This window comes from Mustela lutreola, chromosome 11 (assembly GCF_030435805.1).
Source record: "Mustela lutreola isolate mMusLut2 chromosome 11, mMusLut2.pri, whole genome shotgun sequence".
In the NCBI taxonomy this organism is placed as follows: domain Eukaryota; kingdom Metazoa; phylum Chordata; class Mammalia; order Carnivora; family Mustelidae; genus Mustela; species Mustela lutreola.
In genome coordinates, this window is record NC_081300.1 from 23361146 (window position 1) to 23381996 (window position 20851).

Genomic DNA, 20851 nt, shown 5'->3' on the forward strand with positions numbered 1-20851 from the left:
GCTACTGAGTTCATTTCCCTAACTCAAAAGACACTCCTTTTTAAAACAGAATTGGATCATCGATGAAAGTGAAAGTAGCCTTGTTTTATTTACTCAAAATGTAACAAGACTGAAAAAAAAATTAATGTATGTAGTTTTAAATCATACTTAAAATTATCATTTACAAAAATAAATTTGGGAGAAACAAAGAAAAATTAGGATATTAATACTTCTCCTGCCAGGTAAGTATAGGATATTAATATTTCTAAAGGACATGCTATACATGACCCCAAATTACCAAACATTACAGGTATTTATACCCATTTAAATTGGCTCTCTGAGATTTTCTTCCAAAACAGCCAGTTTTTACCAATTCAAAAAAAGCTTTTCCTTTATAGTTTTATATTCCCGTATCATATTTTTTAGAACACTTGAGTGCATAAACAGTAGTTCAAATCCAAAGAACCACCAGCCTATTGAAATCCAGTTTTAAGTACTGATGCATGCTCCCCCAAAATTTACATTTCCAAACAAATAAGTTTTTTCTTATAAATTTTATGTTACCAGCACCCACACAAACTAATTTTAGGTCAATAAAAAACAGAGGGGACAGAATAAAAGAAAACAGAAAGTTACAAGAAACAGATTACCTACCATTACTCTGCAGTGTTAATCCTGAGAGATCTTAATTTTTTTAAAGGGGAAAAGAAAATGAAATATTAATCATTACCATGAAAATATTTCCATTTTATTTAAAATTACAAAATTTAAATTTAATTCAGAGATTCAAAACTTCATGAGCCATTTCAATTCAAGAAGATTAGTATAAATGCTATCTGATAGTATATAAACAATTCAATAAAGTCTTCCATCTTATTTTTCAAAAACATGGTTCTAAATGGGAAGAATATGAACTATAATGTATATGTAGTAATAAAGAAAAATACAAGACTATTTTAAAGTTCAAATTTAAATATTTATATGTCATTAAAAATATCTGATTCTTTAACCTTAGTTGAAGTCCTGATCTATACCCAAATTTATAATTTAATGCAGAAAAATTAAAACACTACTGAGATCTTTTCCTTTTGTGCATCTGAGGATAAAAGCAAAGCCTACTCACCAATTCCAGGTGATACAACTCGTTCATAGTGATATGGATTCACACAGACACTATCACATTTTAAGTCAAATGCATATTGACAATATTTAACATGTTTGAGTTCATTTTTGTGAAGATCAGGCCACCTCCAGAGACGGGCATAGATTACATGAGGAAATCCCTTCCGACCTGCCACCTAGGAAAGATAGACGACAACTTATTGATCATCAATTACACATTACACATTAAATAAGGCACTTTATATATGTTCTCAATTTAATTCTTACAACCCTACAAACTCAGTATTATAATTTCCATTTCATAAATGAGAAACATTAATGAACTAAGGTATTTTTTTAAGACCCATGCTCAGGCTTTTAAAATGCAAAAAAAGTATGAGTTTGTTGAATAATCATTCCTAAAATCTAAAAATAAAATTTTTAAACCTAATGACATCATATTTCTATATGTTTCTTTAAAAATATTCAGCACAGGACACACATGATGTAATTCTATAAGAAAAAATGTAATCCATAAAAATGAAAGATTAAAAATTTTATAAAATACAAGCTTTTAACTCCTTGAGTTTTCAAGATGTGCTTGAATTGTTTGAGTCTTTTTCATACACAAGTACCAAGCATACAATATCAGACTTCCAAATTATAAAAGGGCCAATTATAACTCAGTTTTTTAAATGTACATAAAATTTCAAAAAAAGAAGGAAAAAAGCTACAAAGATGAATACCAAAGTGCTAAAGGTATGGGGTTTCTTCTGCTTTTTATTTTTATTTTCCAAATTTTCTACAATGAATTTTTTTCTTAGAACATTAAAAAAAACTTTTATGATGTATCTTTGTTATATGAAGAATATATTCTTCATAGATTCCCATAACACATACTGCTGCAGGATGTATAGTATCTGAAGAGATGGTGCAAACATTAAATTATCTAATAGCAACTTAAGAGGAAGCAAGAATTTTTTAATCTGCCACTACAAAAGACACAGAAAAACTCTCATACGAGACTAACCTGAAGCCTCCCATCCAATGTTCTCTGTATGGTAACACATTTGCTAGGATGAGCTCCATTTGTTGTTATAGCTGTTATTAAAGAATCCAATTCATCTTTTTTCTCTTTCAGCTTCTTTACCAAACTTTCAATTGCTCTTTTTGCAAATGTTTCACTCTCTCCGCCTTGTCTATGGCACATCAAACTATGGACAATGCTCAGACAGGCATCGTTACTTGTTGGTGTATTTGTAATAGACATATTGTCCATTTGTTAAAGTTATTTCTTTTAAATCAAATAGGTCTCCAATTTCCGGAGAAATTTTGATCTTTTGGAGGCAGTGAAAAACAATGGCTAATGTCGCAAGGAAAATTATTAGGCATGTGGTATTCGGGAAAACCTAAAAAAAATGAGACATAGACATTAAAACACATTTCACAAAGTAGATTCAATTACTAGGGAAAAGATGGAAATGCTCGTTAAGTAAAAGATTCGATGCATATAATTTAAATTTGGTGCTTACAGTTTTAAATAAATTAAAATGGTGCTGTTTTTGACATTCCAAAAAATATTAAATCTAAATCTTCTTCTTATTATATAAGCATGCTCAATCAGGTCTTGTGGACTGAACCAGTCATCCTAAAGTTAAATCTTAACAAGACTTTTTAAAATGACTGCTAATGAAGACCAGCACTTAACAACTACTTAAACCTAAAAGTCTACCACTAATTCACATGAAAAATTTACCATCACCTGTTACAAATGCTCTTTATAAGTTAAAAAACACCCATCTTTTTAAAGACCACTGACAACAATAAAAAGATAAATACAAATTTTTAAATGGACAAAGGACTTAATACCCATTTCTCCAAAGAATAGCCAATAAGCTATAAAAGACACTTAAACATCATTACTCATTAGGGAAATCAAAACCACAAGGAGACACTACTTTACATTCACTACATTAAATAAATCAAAAGAGTAGACAATAATAAGCACTGGTGAGGAAGTGGAGAAATGGAACCAACATCCACTGCTCGTGGGACTCCAAAATAATATTGTCACTTTGAAAAGTAGTCTGAAAATTCCTCAAAATGTTAAACAGAGTTACTATATAACCCAGGAATTCCAGTCTTGGCAATTGTACCCAGGATTACCGAAATCCTATGTCCACACAAAAAAGTATATGTAAATGTACATGGCAGTATCATTCATAATAGCCCAAAAGTACAATACAAATGTCCATTTACTGATGACTACATAAATGAGTATATCCATACAATGTAGTATATTCAGTCATAAAAAAGAATGAAATACTGATACATGGTATAACATGAATGAACCTGGAAAACATGCTAAGTGAATAAAGCCAGTACATCACAATGGGGTGCCTGGGTGGCTCAGTCAGTTCAGCATCTGCCTATGGCTCAGGTCATGATCTCAGGGTCCTGGGATTGAGCCCTGTGTCAGACTCCCTGCTCAGGGGGAAGTCTGCTTCTCCCTCTCCCTCTGCCTCCTCCCCCATGACCATGCTCCATCTTTGTCTCTCTCTAATAAATAAATAAAATCTTATGGGGGGGGGGGGGAAGCCAGTCACAAAAGGCCACATGTTGTATAATCCTATTTATATGAATTATCATTATAGGCAAATGCATACAGAAAAAAATAGATCAGTGGATGCCAGAGGCTAGGGGAGAGGGAAACAAGAAATGACTGCTAATGGGTATGGAGGTTCTTTTCGGGATAATGAAATGTTCTAAAATAGATAGTGGTGATGGCTGCACAACTCTGCCACTATAGTGAAAACCACTGAATTATACATTTTTAAAAAGAGTGAATTTTAGAGTACATGAATTATATCTTAATAAAGTTATCATTAAAATAAGAGACCACTGAATTCCTCAAAAGATTTTACTTGTAAAAGCAGTGAGGTAAATTATTTTCAAAAGAAATCAAAATACAGAAAATTGTATTAATGAAGAATCCATTCAATATGCACAAAACTAAAGTAACTTTTCTAACCTTAGGATCTCACATGGAATAAGAAAAAGCCATCAGCCTAAGAATAAATGCGATAAACCTGGAGTGGAGACTATACCTTATGCTGAACTGTTTTTTATTAGTTTGGTGATGATATTGTATTCCATGCTTATTCTTTTATTTTCTTTTGCTATTTACTTGAATCATTAAAAATCTATCCTCCACCAAGGCCTGGCTGGCTCATTTGCTAGAGCAAGCCACTCTTGATTTCAGGGTTGTGAGTTCAAGTCCCACAATGGCCGCTGAGCTTACAAAAACACAAAACCAACCAACCAACCAAAAACTAACTCATTAGTCTCTACCAAAGCCTGTTCCTCTTTTGATAACCTCTGCTCATGAAGCATTAATTCTACTGAATTACCCAGCACTGGACAGCTTGGTAAATCATCTCTGACCTACCTCTCTCATTCATTATCCTCACATTCTCTCACAAAGTTACATGATTTTCTACCTTAGTCATTTCGGGCAGTCTCCTCCTTCCTATTCTCCCTGATGCTGTTGTACTTCTGAGCCACCTTGGCATTTCTATCAATCACTTGGTATGTAATTCATGCTCCCCTCTACTGTTACCTATTTTACATAAATGTCTCTCTTCAACTAATTATAAGCCCAATGCAAAGAAGAGGTTTTCTTATACCTTTGAATGGTAAGCATTTGCCCACATTCAGTAAATCCATGTTGAAGGAATTATCCAAGATCACCTGCCTGGGGTGGAGGGGGAATTGGGAGTCAGAGATCTGGATTAGAATCCTAGCCCTCACACTAAGTAGTTGGACAAATTAAGTTAAACTCTCTGAATCTGGATTAAAAAGTATATACAGAGCTCAAAGAAGACAATCTACATGAAGTGCCTAGCACATAAGGTTCAGTAAAAAAGCAACTAAAAGGGCACCTGGCTGGCTCAGTTGACAGAACATATAACTCTTTGATCTCAGGGTCATGAGTTCAAGCCCCAGGCTGGGCATGGAGCTACTTTAAAAAATAAAAAGGAGGGGCACCTGGGTGGCTCAGTCCATTAAGCATCTGCCTTTGGCTCAGGTCATGATCCCATAGCCCTGGGATCAAGCCCCAAATTGGGCTCCCTGCTCGGTGGAGAGCCTGCTTCTCCCTCTCCCTCTGCCTGCCACTCTGCCTACCTGTGCTCGCTCAGTCAAATAAATAAATAAATTCTTTTAAAAAAATAAAAGAAAAGAAAACGAAAAGGAAGCTATAGTCTGAGTACTAAAATGTTTAGTGTTTATAGTTTGAATACCAAAATGATTACCTTAAAAGGAGCTTTTTTTACATTCTTTCAGTGTTTATTCCAGATTCTTTTATATAGTTCTTACAGATAAAACAAAGCACCCTGAAAGCCTAGAAGTTTTCTTAGTGTAATGTCACACGTATTATTACCAAACTCAAAGCACATGATTAAGGAAACAGGAATTAGATAGATAAAAAATAGAGTCTAAATCTGTTGACTGATATTTGAATTCCATATTCTTTATGTTGATTCCTCTTTCAGTTGAACAGTTGTTTTTCTAAAACACAATGTGCATTTTTCTGTATTTCTCCTACTAAAATATGTCAAAGAAAATTTAGAAGGGCAAGGACAGAAGTAAATGACTCATCCAAGGCTCACAACTCAAAGGCATACAGGAGCCTGGCAAATTATATAAATGAATAAAATGTGTCAGGTTTAAAGAAAAGTACTGAGGACCACAAGTGCACACCCATCTAAAATAGGAAGCCACTATTTACTTCCAGTGGAAGTGGCATATGAAAATACTAGCCCATTGCTGCCAGATCTTCAATGCTCATTCGTGCATGAAATCTCATTTTTAAGTATCAGCAACTTATTTGTGGAGAAAGGGGAGGAAGGAATAAAGAGAGAGAAAAGCACTGGGCATGCCAAACAAAACACACCTTCAACTTAAATCTGGCCCCAGACAACCATCAGTTTGAAATCTCTGAGTGCCAACCTCATAACAATTTTAATATCTAGACTGAAAGATCTATCGTACAGAGATTATACTTGTCTTATTCATCATATATGCCCAACTCCTAGGACATGTAAGTGCTTCTTATTGTCAAATGCATATGTTTCTGTATGTGCTTTCAGATGCATGTCCATGCTATTCCTTTTGCCTAAAACATCCAGTCTCATTTTATCTGAGTAAGTCCTAGTTACCCTTCAAAATGCAGCTTAAATGTCTCTCCCCTAATCCTGGAGAATGACTTTCCTGGTGTGTTTACTTTGTATTCCCTGGTATGTTAATTATGCCCTCCCTCAAATTTAAAACACACCCAATTACAACTCAACACATTATAGTTATTTGATTAGGTATTTGTCTCATACTCTGTTGCCACAAATCTAGAAGTTCAAGAAAACAGCAAAACTTTTTCACCTTAGAAATTCCCAGCACCATGCACAGTTCCTGATATATACGAGGCAAACACAGACTGACTAGCTTTTTTATTCTGTGGCATTTCCTTGCAACAAATTTTAAAGACTATAAATACTTTTGTTGCTGAATTCATTTCTTATACTACTTTCCAAAAGATTTATGTTAATTTAAAATGTAATTACAGTGTTTGAGTGTAACTATTTCACCACACTCAGATGTTACCATCCCTAAAACTTAAGCTATATGGGGGCCTAAAGCTTTAATTGCACATTTCTTTGAAAACTGATAAAACTGTCTTCACTTGGCACCTGAATGGCTCAGTTGGTTGAGCGACTGCCTACAGCTCAGGTCATGATCCCAGGGTCCGGGAATCAGGTCCCATATCGCCTGCTCTGCAGGGAACCTGCTTTTCCGTCTCTCTCTGTCTGCCACTGCCCCTGCTTGTGCTCACTCTTTCTGTGTCAAATAAATAAATAAATAAAATCTTAAAAAAAAAAATCCTCACTTCCTCAAACACCACATTCTTTCTTGATTTTATGCCTGTTCTACTCCCATGACAAGTGCCTAAAACAGAAAGTTCCCTGCATAAAAAATAATGCCAACAGGAGCATAAAGATGTTTTCCTACACTAAACAGCTCTAGATAATAATTTTTAAGAGTGGTATGCAATGACAGAGTTGCCTCGGTGGTTCAGACTTCAGCTCAGGTCATCATCTCGGGGTCCTGGGATCCAGCTCAGAATCAGGCTCATAAGGCTCCCCACTCAGTAGAGAGTCTGCTTCTCCCGCTCCTCTGCCCTTCCAATTCCCCAATTGTGCTCTCTCTCTCAAATAAAATCTAAAAAAAAAAAAAAAAAAAAAAGAGTGGCATGCAATGATACACAAAAGACTAGAATGGTATAAATAAATTTGTGAGGTCTGATTAAAACTCTAGCAGTATGATAGGGCAAGTTAGTATGTCTTTCAATTCTCTCTATAAAATGGAAACAAACTCTTGCCTTGCCAACTTTACAGATTCTCTATGGTAAACAAATTGCAACACTGTACAAAAAGTAATCTGGGAACCACAATTGACCAATTCAACAAATACTGAATCTACTAGTATGTGCAAAGCGCTCCAGAGACAAAAAACAAGTAGCACATAATCAGAAAGTGGTTCTCAACTCTATCAGATAAACATCCCATTTTTGTAAAAAATAATTTATACTACCCCCTCTTAGCCATCCAGAAACAAAGTTCTAAAATACGTACATACATTTTTTAAATTTAACAATGCCTTAATTGTAACATAAAGGAGAAAAAGATTAATATTTAATAAAGTGTACATTTCAATAAAAATGCCCAGGCATGGGGCACCTGGGTGGCTCAGTCAGTTAAGTGTCCAACTCTTGATCTCAGCTCGTGTCTTAATCTCAGGGTCATGAGTTCAAGCCCTACATTGGAGCATACTTAAAAAAAATTGTTCAGGCATGATATTTGCACTTACTGTAGAATCATCGTAATTATGACAGCTTTATTATGACAAATTCAGACCTTCCAAGACAGGTATGTTGTTCTGGCAACTCAAATAGCACAATGGCACTGCAGATGGTGACATGTGGATTTCCCCAAACACTGAATTCTTAACAAAATTCCAAAAAACTTCAATTTAAGAAAAAGAATTAAGAGAAAATTCCTGAAAAAATGAGTATATATTAAGATGGGAGTTAGGGGCACCTGTGTGGCTCAGTTGGTTGGGTGTTTGCCTTCAGCTCAGGTCATAATCCTTGGGTCTTGAGACAGAGCCCCACATGAGGCTCCCTGCTTAGCGGGGAGTCTGCTTCTCCCTCTCCCTCTGCCCTTGCCCCTGCTTGTGGTCTCTCTCAAATAAATAGATAAAATCTTTATTTAAAAAAAAAGATGGAGTTGGATAATTAATCACATATTAACCTTCTACATGAATTTCTGGGGCATGTGAAAGTGTTATGGGATGCATGGTAATTCTTCACAGTCCCTCACATCATAGGATGGCATCCCTTGTCCCCCATCCACCAATGCTTCTCTAATTTCCACAACATCCCTTACAGTAAAGTACTTACTCCATTGAGAACCACCAATCTAGAAGATCCAAACCTACTACTATACTAAAAAAGAGATGAGAATAGAGGTGGCCATTAAATTGATTTGGGACTATAAATGAGAAAGGATGGGAAGTCCAGAGGTTAAGATAGGTCTTACCATGGTTTAGCAAGAAGGCTATGCTATGCTACACTGCAGCAACAACCAAACACAAAAATATCAGTAGCTTAAAACAAAGATTTCCTGCATAAGCTAAACTATCAGTCCGTCACAGATAAACAGATCACTGCTCACTATCATCTTTCAAGAATTAGGCTAAGGCTCCATCACTACGTATGTCCTCAAATGGCTGGGGAAAAAACAGGATAACTCGTGCACTGTTTCTTAAAGTCTTGCTTCTGCTCACATTTGATTGGCCAACATCATATGGCCATGCCAGTGGTTCTCAACCAGGAATACTCTGTCCCTCAGGGGACTTTAGCCATATCTGAAGACACTTTTGCTTGTCACAACTGGAATGGGGAGGTGGGAAGCAGAGAACTACTGGTATCAAGTAGTAAAGGCCAGAGCTGCTTCTAAACATCTTGCAACGCACAGGACCACACCCTGTGACAAAAATTTAGTCAGCCCAATATGTCAGTAGTGCTGAAACTGGGATATCCTGAGCTATGCTTAAATTAACGTGGGGAAGGCAGACAGAGAAGTGCAGAGAGCCATAAGAATACTGGTGGAGGGGCACCCAGGTGGCTCAGTGGGTTAAAGCCTCTGCCTTCAGCTCAGGTCATGATCCCGGGGTCCTGAGATAGAGCCCCGCATCAGGCATGCTCTCTCCTCAGCAGGGAGCCTGCTTCCCCTCCTCTCTCTCTGCCTGCCTCTCTGCCTACTTGTGATCTCTGTCAAATAAGTAAATGAAATTAAAAAAAAAAAAAGGGATACTGGTGGAATAATACTAGTAACTACCACATGTGAATAAGAATTTGCCAGGCTGAAGGAAAATCAGGAAAAGCAGAGGGATAAGAGTGCAGACTTTCTCTAGAGTAGGTTCATCATAGGAAAAAGGAAGGAAAAGTGGCATTAGATTTGCATTAGAAAGAAAACTGTAATTGAAAGCATGGAGAATAACTTTGGAAAGGGAAACAAAACTAGTTAGGCAACAATGATCAGAAAAGTGATAGGGTCTAGATGAGGGATATGGGCAACAGAAACAAAGGGGGAATCAATATCTCAAAGTAGAACAGACTAGTTTTTTTTTTTTTAATCAGCTACGTATAAAAGGTGAAAAGAAGGGACAATCAAAGAGGACCTATTCCACAATTAACTGAATGATGAAGAAAGAATAAAAGATTTTATTTTTTTTAATCCTTAAAGATTTTTATTTATTTATTTGACAGAGAGAGAGATCACAAGTAGGCAGAGAGGCAGGCAGAGAGAGAGGGAAGCAGGCTCCCCACAGAGCAGAGAGCCAGATGCAGGGCTCGATCCCAGGACCCTGAGATCATGACCTGAGCTGAAAGCAGAGGCCTAACCCACTGAGCCACCCAGGCACCCCAAGAATAGAAGATTTTAAAGGGCTAAGTAACATATTCAGTTTTAAATACACTGAGTTTAACGAGCTCAGTAGAAAAGTTAAGCCTGGGGGTTGCTAGGGGGAGGTGGGGAGGGAGAGGGTAGTTGGGTTATGGACACTGGGGAGGGTATGTGCTATGGTGAGTGCTCTGAGTGAATAAACCTGGTGATTCACAGAGCTGTACCACTGGGGCTAATAATACATTATATGTTAATAAAAAATAAAAAATTTTTAAAAAAAGAAAAGTTAAGCCTATTCAAAAGTCTCTAAAATACAGATATTATGTAAAGATAGAACAAACCATTCTATGGTGACAGGGGTAATAGAAGGTAAAAAGTTAGCAAAAGGACAGAGGTTCATACTTTTATCTGTCTACCTATTGTGTGTTTTGTCTCTAGCCTTGCTATTTTTTTTTAAAGATTTTATTTATTTATTTGACACAGAGAGATCACAAGTAGACAGAGAGGCAGACAGAGAGAGAGGGAAGCAGGCTCCCCGCTGAGCAGAGAGCCCGATGCGGGGTTCGATCCCAGGACCCCGAGATCATGACCTGAGCCGAAGGCAGCGGCTTAACCCACTGAGCCACCCAGGCGCCCCTCTAGCCTTGCTATTAATCATAAGGTATTGCCTATTACTAACCACAGCTCTAAAAGGCATTCCATGGACTACAAAGCCAGATAACCAGGCTAATTAAGATACTCCCTAAATTGGGGGCGCCTGGGTGGCATAGTTGGTTGAGCTTCCAACTCTTGGCTTCGACTCAGGTTGTGACCTCAGGACTGAGATCAAACCCCCCTAGGGCTCTGCACTCAGCAAGGAGTCTGCCTGGGAGTCTCCCTCTCCCTCAGCTCCTCCCCTCTGTATGTGCAGGTGCATGAGTGACTACTATCACTCATAAATAAATAAATAAACTCTCTAAAATAAAAAAAGTTGAGTGCTTGGCCTGAGAAGTTCTCATGGGAATTCATAAACTGTAGTTAAAGAACGTTGACTTTTGGGACGCCTGGGTGGCTCAGTGGGTTAAAGCCTCTGCTTTGGGCTCAGGTCATGATCCCAGGATCCTGGGATCGAGCTCTGCATCAGGCTCTCTGCTCAACAGGGAACCTGCCCCCCTTCCTCTCTCTCTGCCTGCCTCTCTGCCTATTTGTGATCTTTGTCTGTCAAATAAATAAATAAAAATCTTAAAAAAAAGAAAAGAATGTTGACTTTTTTTTATTTCTCAGATGTCTGTTTACTTTTGAATTACTGGCAGTATTATATATGCAAAACAAAATATACAAGTATATTTTCTAGAAGTTATAGGTATTTTGGTCAATGCAACAGACTACTTAATATGGGACTATGAGATAAATGCTTACGTTTAACATGGAAAAAAAAAAAACCTGGCCCAATGAAATATCATTAGAAAGAAATTCTCAGTATAGGCAGTCTAGGCTTATAAGCAGAAAACAAATGGTGTGCAGGCTCAATTCAACTGCCTATAGCAGAAGTTACAGCCTAGATTCTAAACAGAGGAAGGTCTGAAAATTGGGTTTCCTTAAACTGACAGTAACTGGAGAAGCACTCCCAAGAATACAAAGGATTATGTACACAGGTATTAATGATTATAAAATCTGAGATGCGTGCGAATGATACAATCAAACAGAAAGAATGTTTTTGTTACAACTTTTTTTTTTTTAATATTTATTTATTTGTCAGAGAGAGATCACAAGAAGGCAGAGAGGCAGGCAGAGAGAGAGAGGAGGAAGCAGGCTCCCCGCTGAGCAGAGAGTCCGATGTGGGACTCGATCCCAGGACCCTGGGACCATGACCTGAGCCAAAGGCAATGGCTTAACCCACTGAGCCACCCAGGCGCCCCCTTGTTACAACTTTTAAGATGAACTGCAAGAGGGGCGCCTGGGTGGCTCAGTGGTTAAGCTGCTGCCTTTCGCTCGGGTCATGATCTTGGGGTCCTGGGATCGAGCCCCGCATCAGGCTCTCTGCTCAGCGGGGAGCCTGCTTCCTCCTCTCTCTCTGCCTGCCTCTCTGCCTGCTTGTGATCTCTCTCTGTCAAATAAATAAATAAAATCTTAAAAAAAAAAAAAAAAAAGATGAACTGCAAGAGACAAATTTAGAGATGTGCTTCTTGTTCACCCATAGGTCTTGGGTAAATGTGATATTGGTGTACCAGGCTTCAGCTTTAAAAATCTTATTTAAGGGGTGCCTGGGTGGCTCAGTTGGTTAAGCAACTGCCTTCGGCTCCCGCATCGGGCTCCCTGCTCAGTAGGGAGCCTGCTTCTCCCTCTCCTGCTCTGCCTGCTTGTGTCTCTTGCTCTCTCCATCAAATAAATAAATAAAATCTAAAAAAACAAACAAACAAACAAAAAACCCTTATTTAAACATTAACTTTGTAACTAGACTTTCTCTGGGGATAATTTTGTAATGTATAAAAATATCAAGTCACCAAGATATACAGCTGAAACTCACAGGGTATTGTATGTCAGTTATACCTCAATCCAAAAAAAAAAAAAAAAAGGAAGGACAGAAAGGAAAAGAGTCTGATGGGGTGCCTGTGTGGCTCAGTTGGTTAAGCATATGCCTTTGGCTAAGGTCATGATCCCAGGACCTAGGATCAAGTTCACACATGGGGCTCCCTGCTAAGCAGGGAGTCTGCTTCTCCCTCTCTCTCTGCCTGCAGCTCTCCCTGCTTGTGCATGTACCCTCTCTCTCTCTGTCAAATAGATAAATAAAATCTTACCCCAAAAAAAGCAAAGCCAAAACAAAGAGTCCTGATGATACCCGCTGGTTGTGACCAGGATCCAGCACTCTGAGGCCAGCTCTATTTTCAGACCAAGACAAAAATTCCCCTTTTGACAAGTAATTACTAAACATAATTACTAAACAAAAAGTAAATTAAAATTCTCAGAAATAACAATGAAAATAATACAAACCACATAAAAATTGGAACCAATCAGTAATCTAGTCAGTAATACAGGTAATTAGTTACTTTAAAATAGCAGTTGTCACTCTCTGGTCTCAGGTTCCCTTATTTACATTCCTAATTACTGAGATTCCAAATAGCTTTTGTTTATGGTCTAAAACTAAAAGGTATTTAAATATTGATTTTATCAAATTAATTTAAAATAATAAGAAATCCAGTATCTGTTAATATAATTAATGTTTTATGAAAAAATAACTACTTTCCAAAACAGACAAAAATATTAGTATTCAGAGTTACACTGTTTTTCATTTTTGCTAATTTCTTTAATGTCTAACTTAAAAGATGACATCTGGATTCTCATATTTGTTTCTGGATTCAATCTGTTCTGATATATTGTTTCAGTTAAAGCACATGAAGAAAATGTGCCTCACATATATACATCCTTGGAAAATAGAGTATTTAGGTGGCCTTTTTAGATAATCATGGTTATTCATCTTTTATTCAACACAAAAATGCAACAAATGGCAATCCTTAAAGGTTAGCTACAATGTAGAATCTGAAACTGTATCAATGAACTTCTTGGCTCTGTTACATTAAGATCCATTGGTATACATTGTACTTTGAATGGATCTCCTGCACACGCATGATCTTGTAATATCATGCATTCGTCTCTGGAAAAAACTGGTTCTTTGGGGGTGCCTCAGTGACTCAGTGGATTGAGCCTCTGCCTTCGGCTCAGGTCATGATCTCGAGGTCCTGGGATCGATGGAGGGACCTTGCTTCTCCCTCTACCTGTTTTTCCCCCTGCTTGTGATCTCTCTTTCTCTCTGTCAAATACATAAATAAAATCTCAAAAAAAAAAAAAAAAAAACTGATTCAATGAATTATAAAGATCTTCCAAATGCTGACATGTCCTTACACAATATATAATTTTTTAAAATTACATTCATTAATATCACCACCAATATCATCAGAAAAGTCTTTAAGTATTACGCAGCTGGCCAGCCCATGTGGCAGACACAAATTTTCAAATCTAAAATTTTCACCTGAAAGATATTTTATCATTAGCAACAACTTTATTCTCCCTGAGTGTCAGGCCCACTTCACTAATTTTCAAGAAAATACCTGACAAATATCCAAGTCTAAGTAACTACAATTCTTTTAAGTAAAAATAAGAGAGAGATTCTACTTAAAAAAGCAGCTAATTTATCTTACAGTTCAACTACACAAGTACTATTCCTAGAGATGAACCTTCTACTTGGATGCGCACAAGAACTTTATGCACACTTCCATTTAATCGCACTGAGTATTAAAAAGATATGCACTCCAGGGCAGAGATTTTAAAAATAAAACTTTTTACTGCTTCACCAGAGATACTCTAAAGTGAAACATTTTTTCAAATGCTTAATGTGTTCTGGCTGTGAAGAACACAGTAAAGATTCATACAGTTTGATGCCATTGCCTTGATTCAAGCGAAGATGCCAGCGGTTTATCACCCACCACTGCTTCTTCACCATCAGTGCACATGTCAACACAGAAAACATCACGTAACATGTTTTATTATGAAAACAATTTTGACTTCATGAATCTCTTAAAAGAATAGGGTCATGGGGACCCCAGGAGTCTGTGGACTACACTTTGGGAAACACTGTTTTAAAAAACTGAAAATTAAGGTGAATTTTAATAAACTGGAAAATACATGTCATAAAACCTCTGAAACAAAGGAAACTATCAATTCATCTACCTTGTTCTTTCAAAAGTGGTGTTTCAGAATCCCTACAGGTTAGCCCAGCCCTACTAACTATACATCAAGAGTGGGGCCCCAACCAAAAAGGACTCTAGGAGTTTGAGGGGCTGTCAGTTTTACAAAGCACTGATCTAGTTTATACTAGTCTACACATTTCACTTTATAAATTACCAAAAAGATAATGAAACAAATTGCATTATCATGAATATATGCAACTGATTAAAAAACTAATTGCACAGTTGTCATGTCATTTTTCTTCACTATTAACTAACTGCCTAATTTCAACATCTATACACATAAAAATTCTTCCTTTAATTTTAGTGGGGCATATCTATGACACAGATGTACCTAGTGTGTTTACATACAATGATACCTGGTTCATCTTACTCCATGAAGTATTATTTCTGGTCATCCTTTCATCAGATGACTGAATTATTACAATGATAAGCATCTGTTGATATACGCTCTAGAACTCACTAGCAAATACTACTGATATATATCCTTAATTAAGTTTTCATTTAGAAACACATTTTGACTTGAAAAAGATCTGAATTCATCCACATTAAAATAAAGAAATCATACCTTACTACAAAAGACAAATATTCAGTAGCAGTCCTTTAAAAAAAAAAGGTAAGTAAATTTTCCAGTGCATCAATGACTGCAAAATAAAGCCTGTCACATATCAAAGCAAAGCAATAAGGATAAAATATCTAAAGCCTTTAAGATCAAGAAGTACTATTATTTTTTTAATCATACAGATTCCCATGCCTCCTCCATTCAATTCCCATTCTGAATCTGTATGTGTGTTGGAATTGAGCGTGGGAAGAGAAAAATATTTTTTAAAAATATAGCTCTTCCAGAGATGAAGACGCATCTACTCCTCAACCAGCACTCAGGAACTACTAAAGTGATGTAAATAGAGAACTAAATATGCCCACCTTAGATGATTTCTATAGAAATGCTAACTAGTTGGGCTTGCTGAGCAACTGTCTCACAGCACACAACTTAACTCTTGACAGCAAAAGTTAAATGCAAACTTGCCTCTCAGGAACCAGTGAAGTGACCAATTAACCGATGCCTAGAAAATGTACGGTTTCTGACCAGATTAACCCCCCTTGAATACCAAATTCCACTGGGAGTTTAGATGCTAATTTTGGCACCTAAACAAAGTCCCAAGTCTCTAAAAGGAGACCAAATAAACATTTTAGAGTACTAAGAAAAAGATCAACTTCCTATTTGGAATAGTAACGCCATACCAACTTCTTATCATGGGAAATACAAGTCCCTAAAACTTGCTACCAGACATTTCAAATGATTTGAAAAAAATAAACAAAGAAAAGAAGGGAAAGAGGGAAAAATGAAGGGACAAATACTGACGCAAAATAAAAGGGGCAATACCTTCAAGAGACCCATTAAGTTAGATGTGAGATACATACAGTACATATGTTCATCATGGTATTAAAGGACAGAAAACTGACACAAGTGAAACAGTTCAAAATATAAAGTTAGAGGACCCTAATAACTAAGCCACCTCCAACTCTAATCTTGCTGTACCCCAGCCCAACTGAATCAATTTTGCGAGGTGGAATCCAGCCACCAGTATTTTGCAAAGCTTCCCAGAAATTTTCAAAATGCATCTAAGGTTGAGAACCACTGTCCTAAACCTTGGGAGTAAAGAAGCAATAAAAAAGATGAACCCCACACAGTTCCAAGTTCTTCAAAGCACAAACAATTCTCATTTCAACTAATATAGTTTTTGAGCTTAAATGTATTTGCAATTATCACCAACTTCAAATTAAGATGTTATAACAGATAGGGGCGCCTGGATGGCTCAGTGGATTAAGTCTACACATTTTTGCCTTCCGCTCTGGTTATGATCTCAGGCTCCTGGGATGGAGCCCCCTCCCCCACACAGAGCTCTCCTGCTCAGCAGGGAGCATGCTTCCTGCCCACCCACCCACCCCCACACCCCTGCCTGCCTCTATGCCTACTTGTGATCTCTCTTTCTGTCAAATAAATAAAATCTTAAAAAAAAAAAAATAAGATGTTAGACAACCTTTACAACCAGTCTTTAAAGGTATCTATCTGACCAATGATATAATTTGCAGTAGCAAATAATCCAGACTTAAAAGATTCTGACCACCTATCATCTTAGTTTTACTTAAGTAAGCACTACCCTAGTTTCTATCCACTCGCATGGTTAAAACAAATTTTCCTGGATGTCAACCACACCACAAAATAATGTCAAGGTGACACAACCTAAAATACCTTGTTCCTGAGAAACTGGAATTCAGCCACACTTCCCATCACCAAAATTACACATTTCAAAATGAGAAAAAAATCCAGAAATTCTAAATCGGACTCACTACCAAGCAGATGTTTTGTCATATTATGATGCAAACAGTATCATACTGAAAGTTGCTCAAGTGAATATCTACACATATCTGTTAACTGTCTGAATTTTTAAAACAATAAAATCTTCATCAACTGTTGAGTAAAAAACCCAAAATTTGATAATTTAACAAAATTATATCCTGTGTTATGGTTATCCAAGTCCTTTAACTTTGATTTAGTGTAGAAAATAATGAAATCAATGAAACTGTTCCTCATGTTAGTTTTACACATGATTAAGCATCACTTCAGTCAACCTCTAATCACTTAAGCAAAGATTTCTGCCTAACTACACAATCTTCTAGAAAAAAAGGAAATCAAAACATGTACAATGAGCATTGAAATGGTCAACTAAGATTTTAAAGACCCACTCACTCTAAAAATCACTGAATGAAAAAAAAAAGTTGGGCATGAGCTAGAGGTGGACAATGTAGAACTAAGTTTAAACATAAGAAAAATAATGTACTCACCAAAACAGGCAGAATTTTAGATGAGACAAATTACACATTTTAAATGTAATGAACAAGGCAGATCCTGCAGGGTTAACTGCCCTAGTAGAGGCCTCAGCAATTTACAGCTCAATGAGAATAGTGTCTAACGATGTTACTTTAACACCAGTTCAATCAGGAAAAAAAAACAAAAAAAAACAAAAAAAAAAAAACCAGCTTCCAACCCAGAGAGGTACAGTGCGACTGGGCAGCATAAATGAGTTTAATGCTTGCTCTTTAATTTGGGGCGGGGGGGGGCACCTAGAGGGGAATGCAGAAAAAATAATTCACACACAAAGAAACAGCTCAACTAAAATGCAGCTTAAGAAAGTGAAGCATGGGCGCCTGGGTGGCTCAGTGGGTTAAGCCGCTGCCTTCAGCTCAGGTCATGATCTCAGGGTCCTGGGATCGAGCCCCGCATCGGGCTCTCTGCTCAGCAGGGAGCCTGTTTCCTCCTCTCTCTCTCTCTCTCTGCCTGCCTCTCTGCCTACTGATGATCTCTCTCTGTCAAATAAATAAATAAAATCTTAAAAAAAAAAAAGAAAGTGAAGCATACGTAGATTTTTAGAAATAAGATTTGCTGCTTCACAGTATAAGCAGAATTACTTCAAGCAGCAAAGTCATCAGAAAGGCCAATGATCCATATAAAACATATTCTAAAATTTCAAATTCACTTTCTCAGCCCAAATTTTCATTAAATCTGCAACTGATTTGCAGTTCTTTCCTAAGCTCAAGATTTACAATGACTTTAGCTAAACAGAGAAGCTTCTACTTGGGCACTCCCAGTTCAGGGAAAAAAAAAAAAAATTAAGATGTAATACCTCTTTAAAGCAACCAAACCCAAAAACCTGGAAAGCAAAGAAAAAGCCACTTCTATTAACAGAGTCACAAAATGTTTTATCAATTTTCTCTAGAAAGGCTTTTAGTTTTAATTCTAACAACTTAAACCTACATAATTCATTATCACCTTTAGATCTAAAAATACTGCAAATTCTAAATACTTAGCCTGTCTGTATTACTCTGTTCTGTAACAAGTCCTTTTAAGAAAACAAAATCGTAACTTATGAAACATTAGCAGAATATCATATTTTAAAATGTTAATTATATCATTTACAACTTGAAATGTCATATACTAAGCACATCAGAACTTTTCAAAAAGGAAGATAAGAAGTCCTTAGCAGAAAAAGAAAAGTTACACATTAGAACTTACTATGCTATATTTCAACTGAAATATATTTAGTCTCTATATAACAAGGCAAAGGCAATTTATGAAATCCACACTAAAATTTATCCCAATGCAATGTTCTAAATCTGATTACTTTGTGAAAATATGCATTTCTTTATTCTCTCTTAAGACGACATGGTCTCTTCCAACAAAAATACTGAACCTACTTTTTAAAAGCCACATAATCGAACGGCCATCAAGCCTAAAAAGATGCTAATTCTGGCAAAAGTCAAAGGTTGTTAACAAAAATTAGCCAATATTACATGCCTTTAAATAATTAATTCGGACTAATTAAAATGATTCCACATTGTTTTGTATTTATAATTCCGGAATAACCGGCAATTTCACCCTCAAGTGTGATGCAAAAATTAAAGGCATTAAGAAACTAAATTCAAAATAAATAATTAGAAATACATATGTTCATTAAAAAAAATTTGCTGGGGTTTTCAAGGGGTGAAATAGCTATCAATCACCAACAGAGTTTTTAAAAACCTACGTATACCCGCAAAGAAATCTTTCAAGTTAACCACACACACACACACACCCATTTTTTGGAAAATCTTGCCTGAGAAATCACAACCCCAGTTTGGGGCATGTGATGGAGCCACCACCCTACATCCTACACCAATTTCACGCTCAGTACTTGTAGTCCCAGCAATAAGATAAACTGTGTCTTTATTTTTTATTAGGGGTGGGGTGGGGTTGGGGGTGGCGGTCAGTTAGGTGCTGAGGCTGCTGCCCGCATACCGCCATCACCCACCATACTCCAAAAGTAAGCAAATCAAAGCCAGAAACAAAACCTGGAATGACACAACCAACCATGAAGGGAAAGTAAAGGACAAAGAGAAAACAAAAATTTCCTTGAGAAAAAGAAAGGACGGCAGGCCATTTACAACTTTCATCTATACCCTAGGCGCCACACTCCAGCCCGGGCTGGGGCGGACAGCGAAACTACTCAAGAACAACAAAGAGAAGCGGCGGCCGCGGCAGGAGTCCCGGTCCGAGTTCAACTTGATTCTGCCACACGCCGCCAGGGGAGTTCGGGGCCGGAGGACCGAGCCCGGAGCCCGAGGGACGCGGGGACGCGAGGCGCCGCGGCCCCGCCGGCCCGGCCCGTCCGGGGGGCCGCTCTCGCTCCCCGCCGCCGCCGCCGCCGCAGGGAGCCCGCCCCGGGGCGGGGAAGCTGCGGGCGGGGTGCGCGGGCCCGGCCGGGGGAAGGGGAGGGGATATGGCGCGTTACCTGGGCTCGGGCGATGGCGAGGAGTGTCCGCTCTCCCGCCGCCGCTCGTCCGCGGAGCCGCCGGGCCCGTCGCTCCCCCGGCGGCCGGGAGCGCTCCTCGGCCCCCGCCCCGCCGCGTCCGGGCCAGGCCGCCCCTCCTCTGCGCCGCGCCGCTGCCTGCGCGGGCCGCCTCGAGCTCCCGGGCCGCCCCGCGGCGGGGTGCCTCTCTCGCGGGGCGCCCGGCTGCCCTCACCCGCTCCCGCCCCCCGAGCGGCTGTGGAGTTGAGGGGAGGGCGGGAAGGGCCTTCGGAGGAGAGCGGGCGGGCGCGAACGCAGGCTCCGCCACCCGAGCCGCTCCGTTACCGCAGCGGCGACGACGACCAGGGCCGTGTTGTTGCTGCCAACTTGTCGAGAGGACACTGAGCATGCGCGCACGGAGACCACATCCGGGTAATTTCAGGGTTTGGCCCTTTTTCCCCCGCAGCTTTCCTTTCTCCCTGCTGCCCCCGCCTCCCGCCCGGAGTGACGGGAGGGTCGCTCTGCGCCTGCGCCCTTGAGGCAGCGCCAGTCGGCTGGCTGCCCAGAGTCCCGTTCTGGGCTCCGGCCCTGGCTTAGGGCGCTGCCGCACAAAGGGCTGCTTGGAGGGAGTTCATCAGAAAAATTGGCATCCCTTTGCAGAAAAGTACTCAAGCAGCGCGGGAGAGCTCGGAGTAGAGTGGGC

At 38.6% G+C, this 20851-nt stretch overlaps 1 protein-coding gene across 3 annotated transcripts in view; it reads right to left on the reverse strand.

The window, feature by feature from the left end:
* The window catches only part of SMAD4 (SMAD family member 4), a 56973-nt gene extending 36690 nt beyond the window's left edge, over nt 1–20283 (reverse strand). For 2 of the 3 annotated variants that reach the window (XR_009345764.1, XM_059138849.1), the window contains exons 1-4: nt 20152–20283; nt 2111–2489; nt 1103–1277; nt 634–663 (exon numbers count right to left, since the gene is read on the reverse strand). Coding sequence is in view for 2 of the 3 variants with exons in the window: in XM_059138849.1 (XP_058994832.1) it covers nt 634–663; nt 1103–1277; nt 2111–2359 (454 nt within the window). In the remaining variant the exon portion in view is untranslated. The remainder of the gene's footprint in view (nt 1–633; nt 664–1102; nt 1278–2110; nt 2490–20151) is intronic. The other variant, XM_059138848.1, reaches the window with a different exon arrangement.
* Nucleotides 20284–20851: the final 568 nt, after the last annotated feature.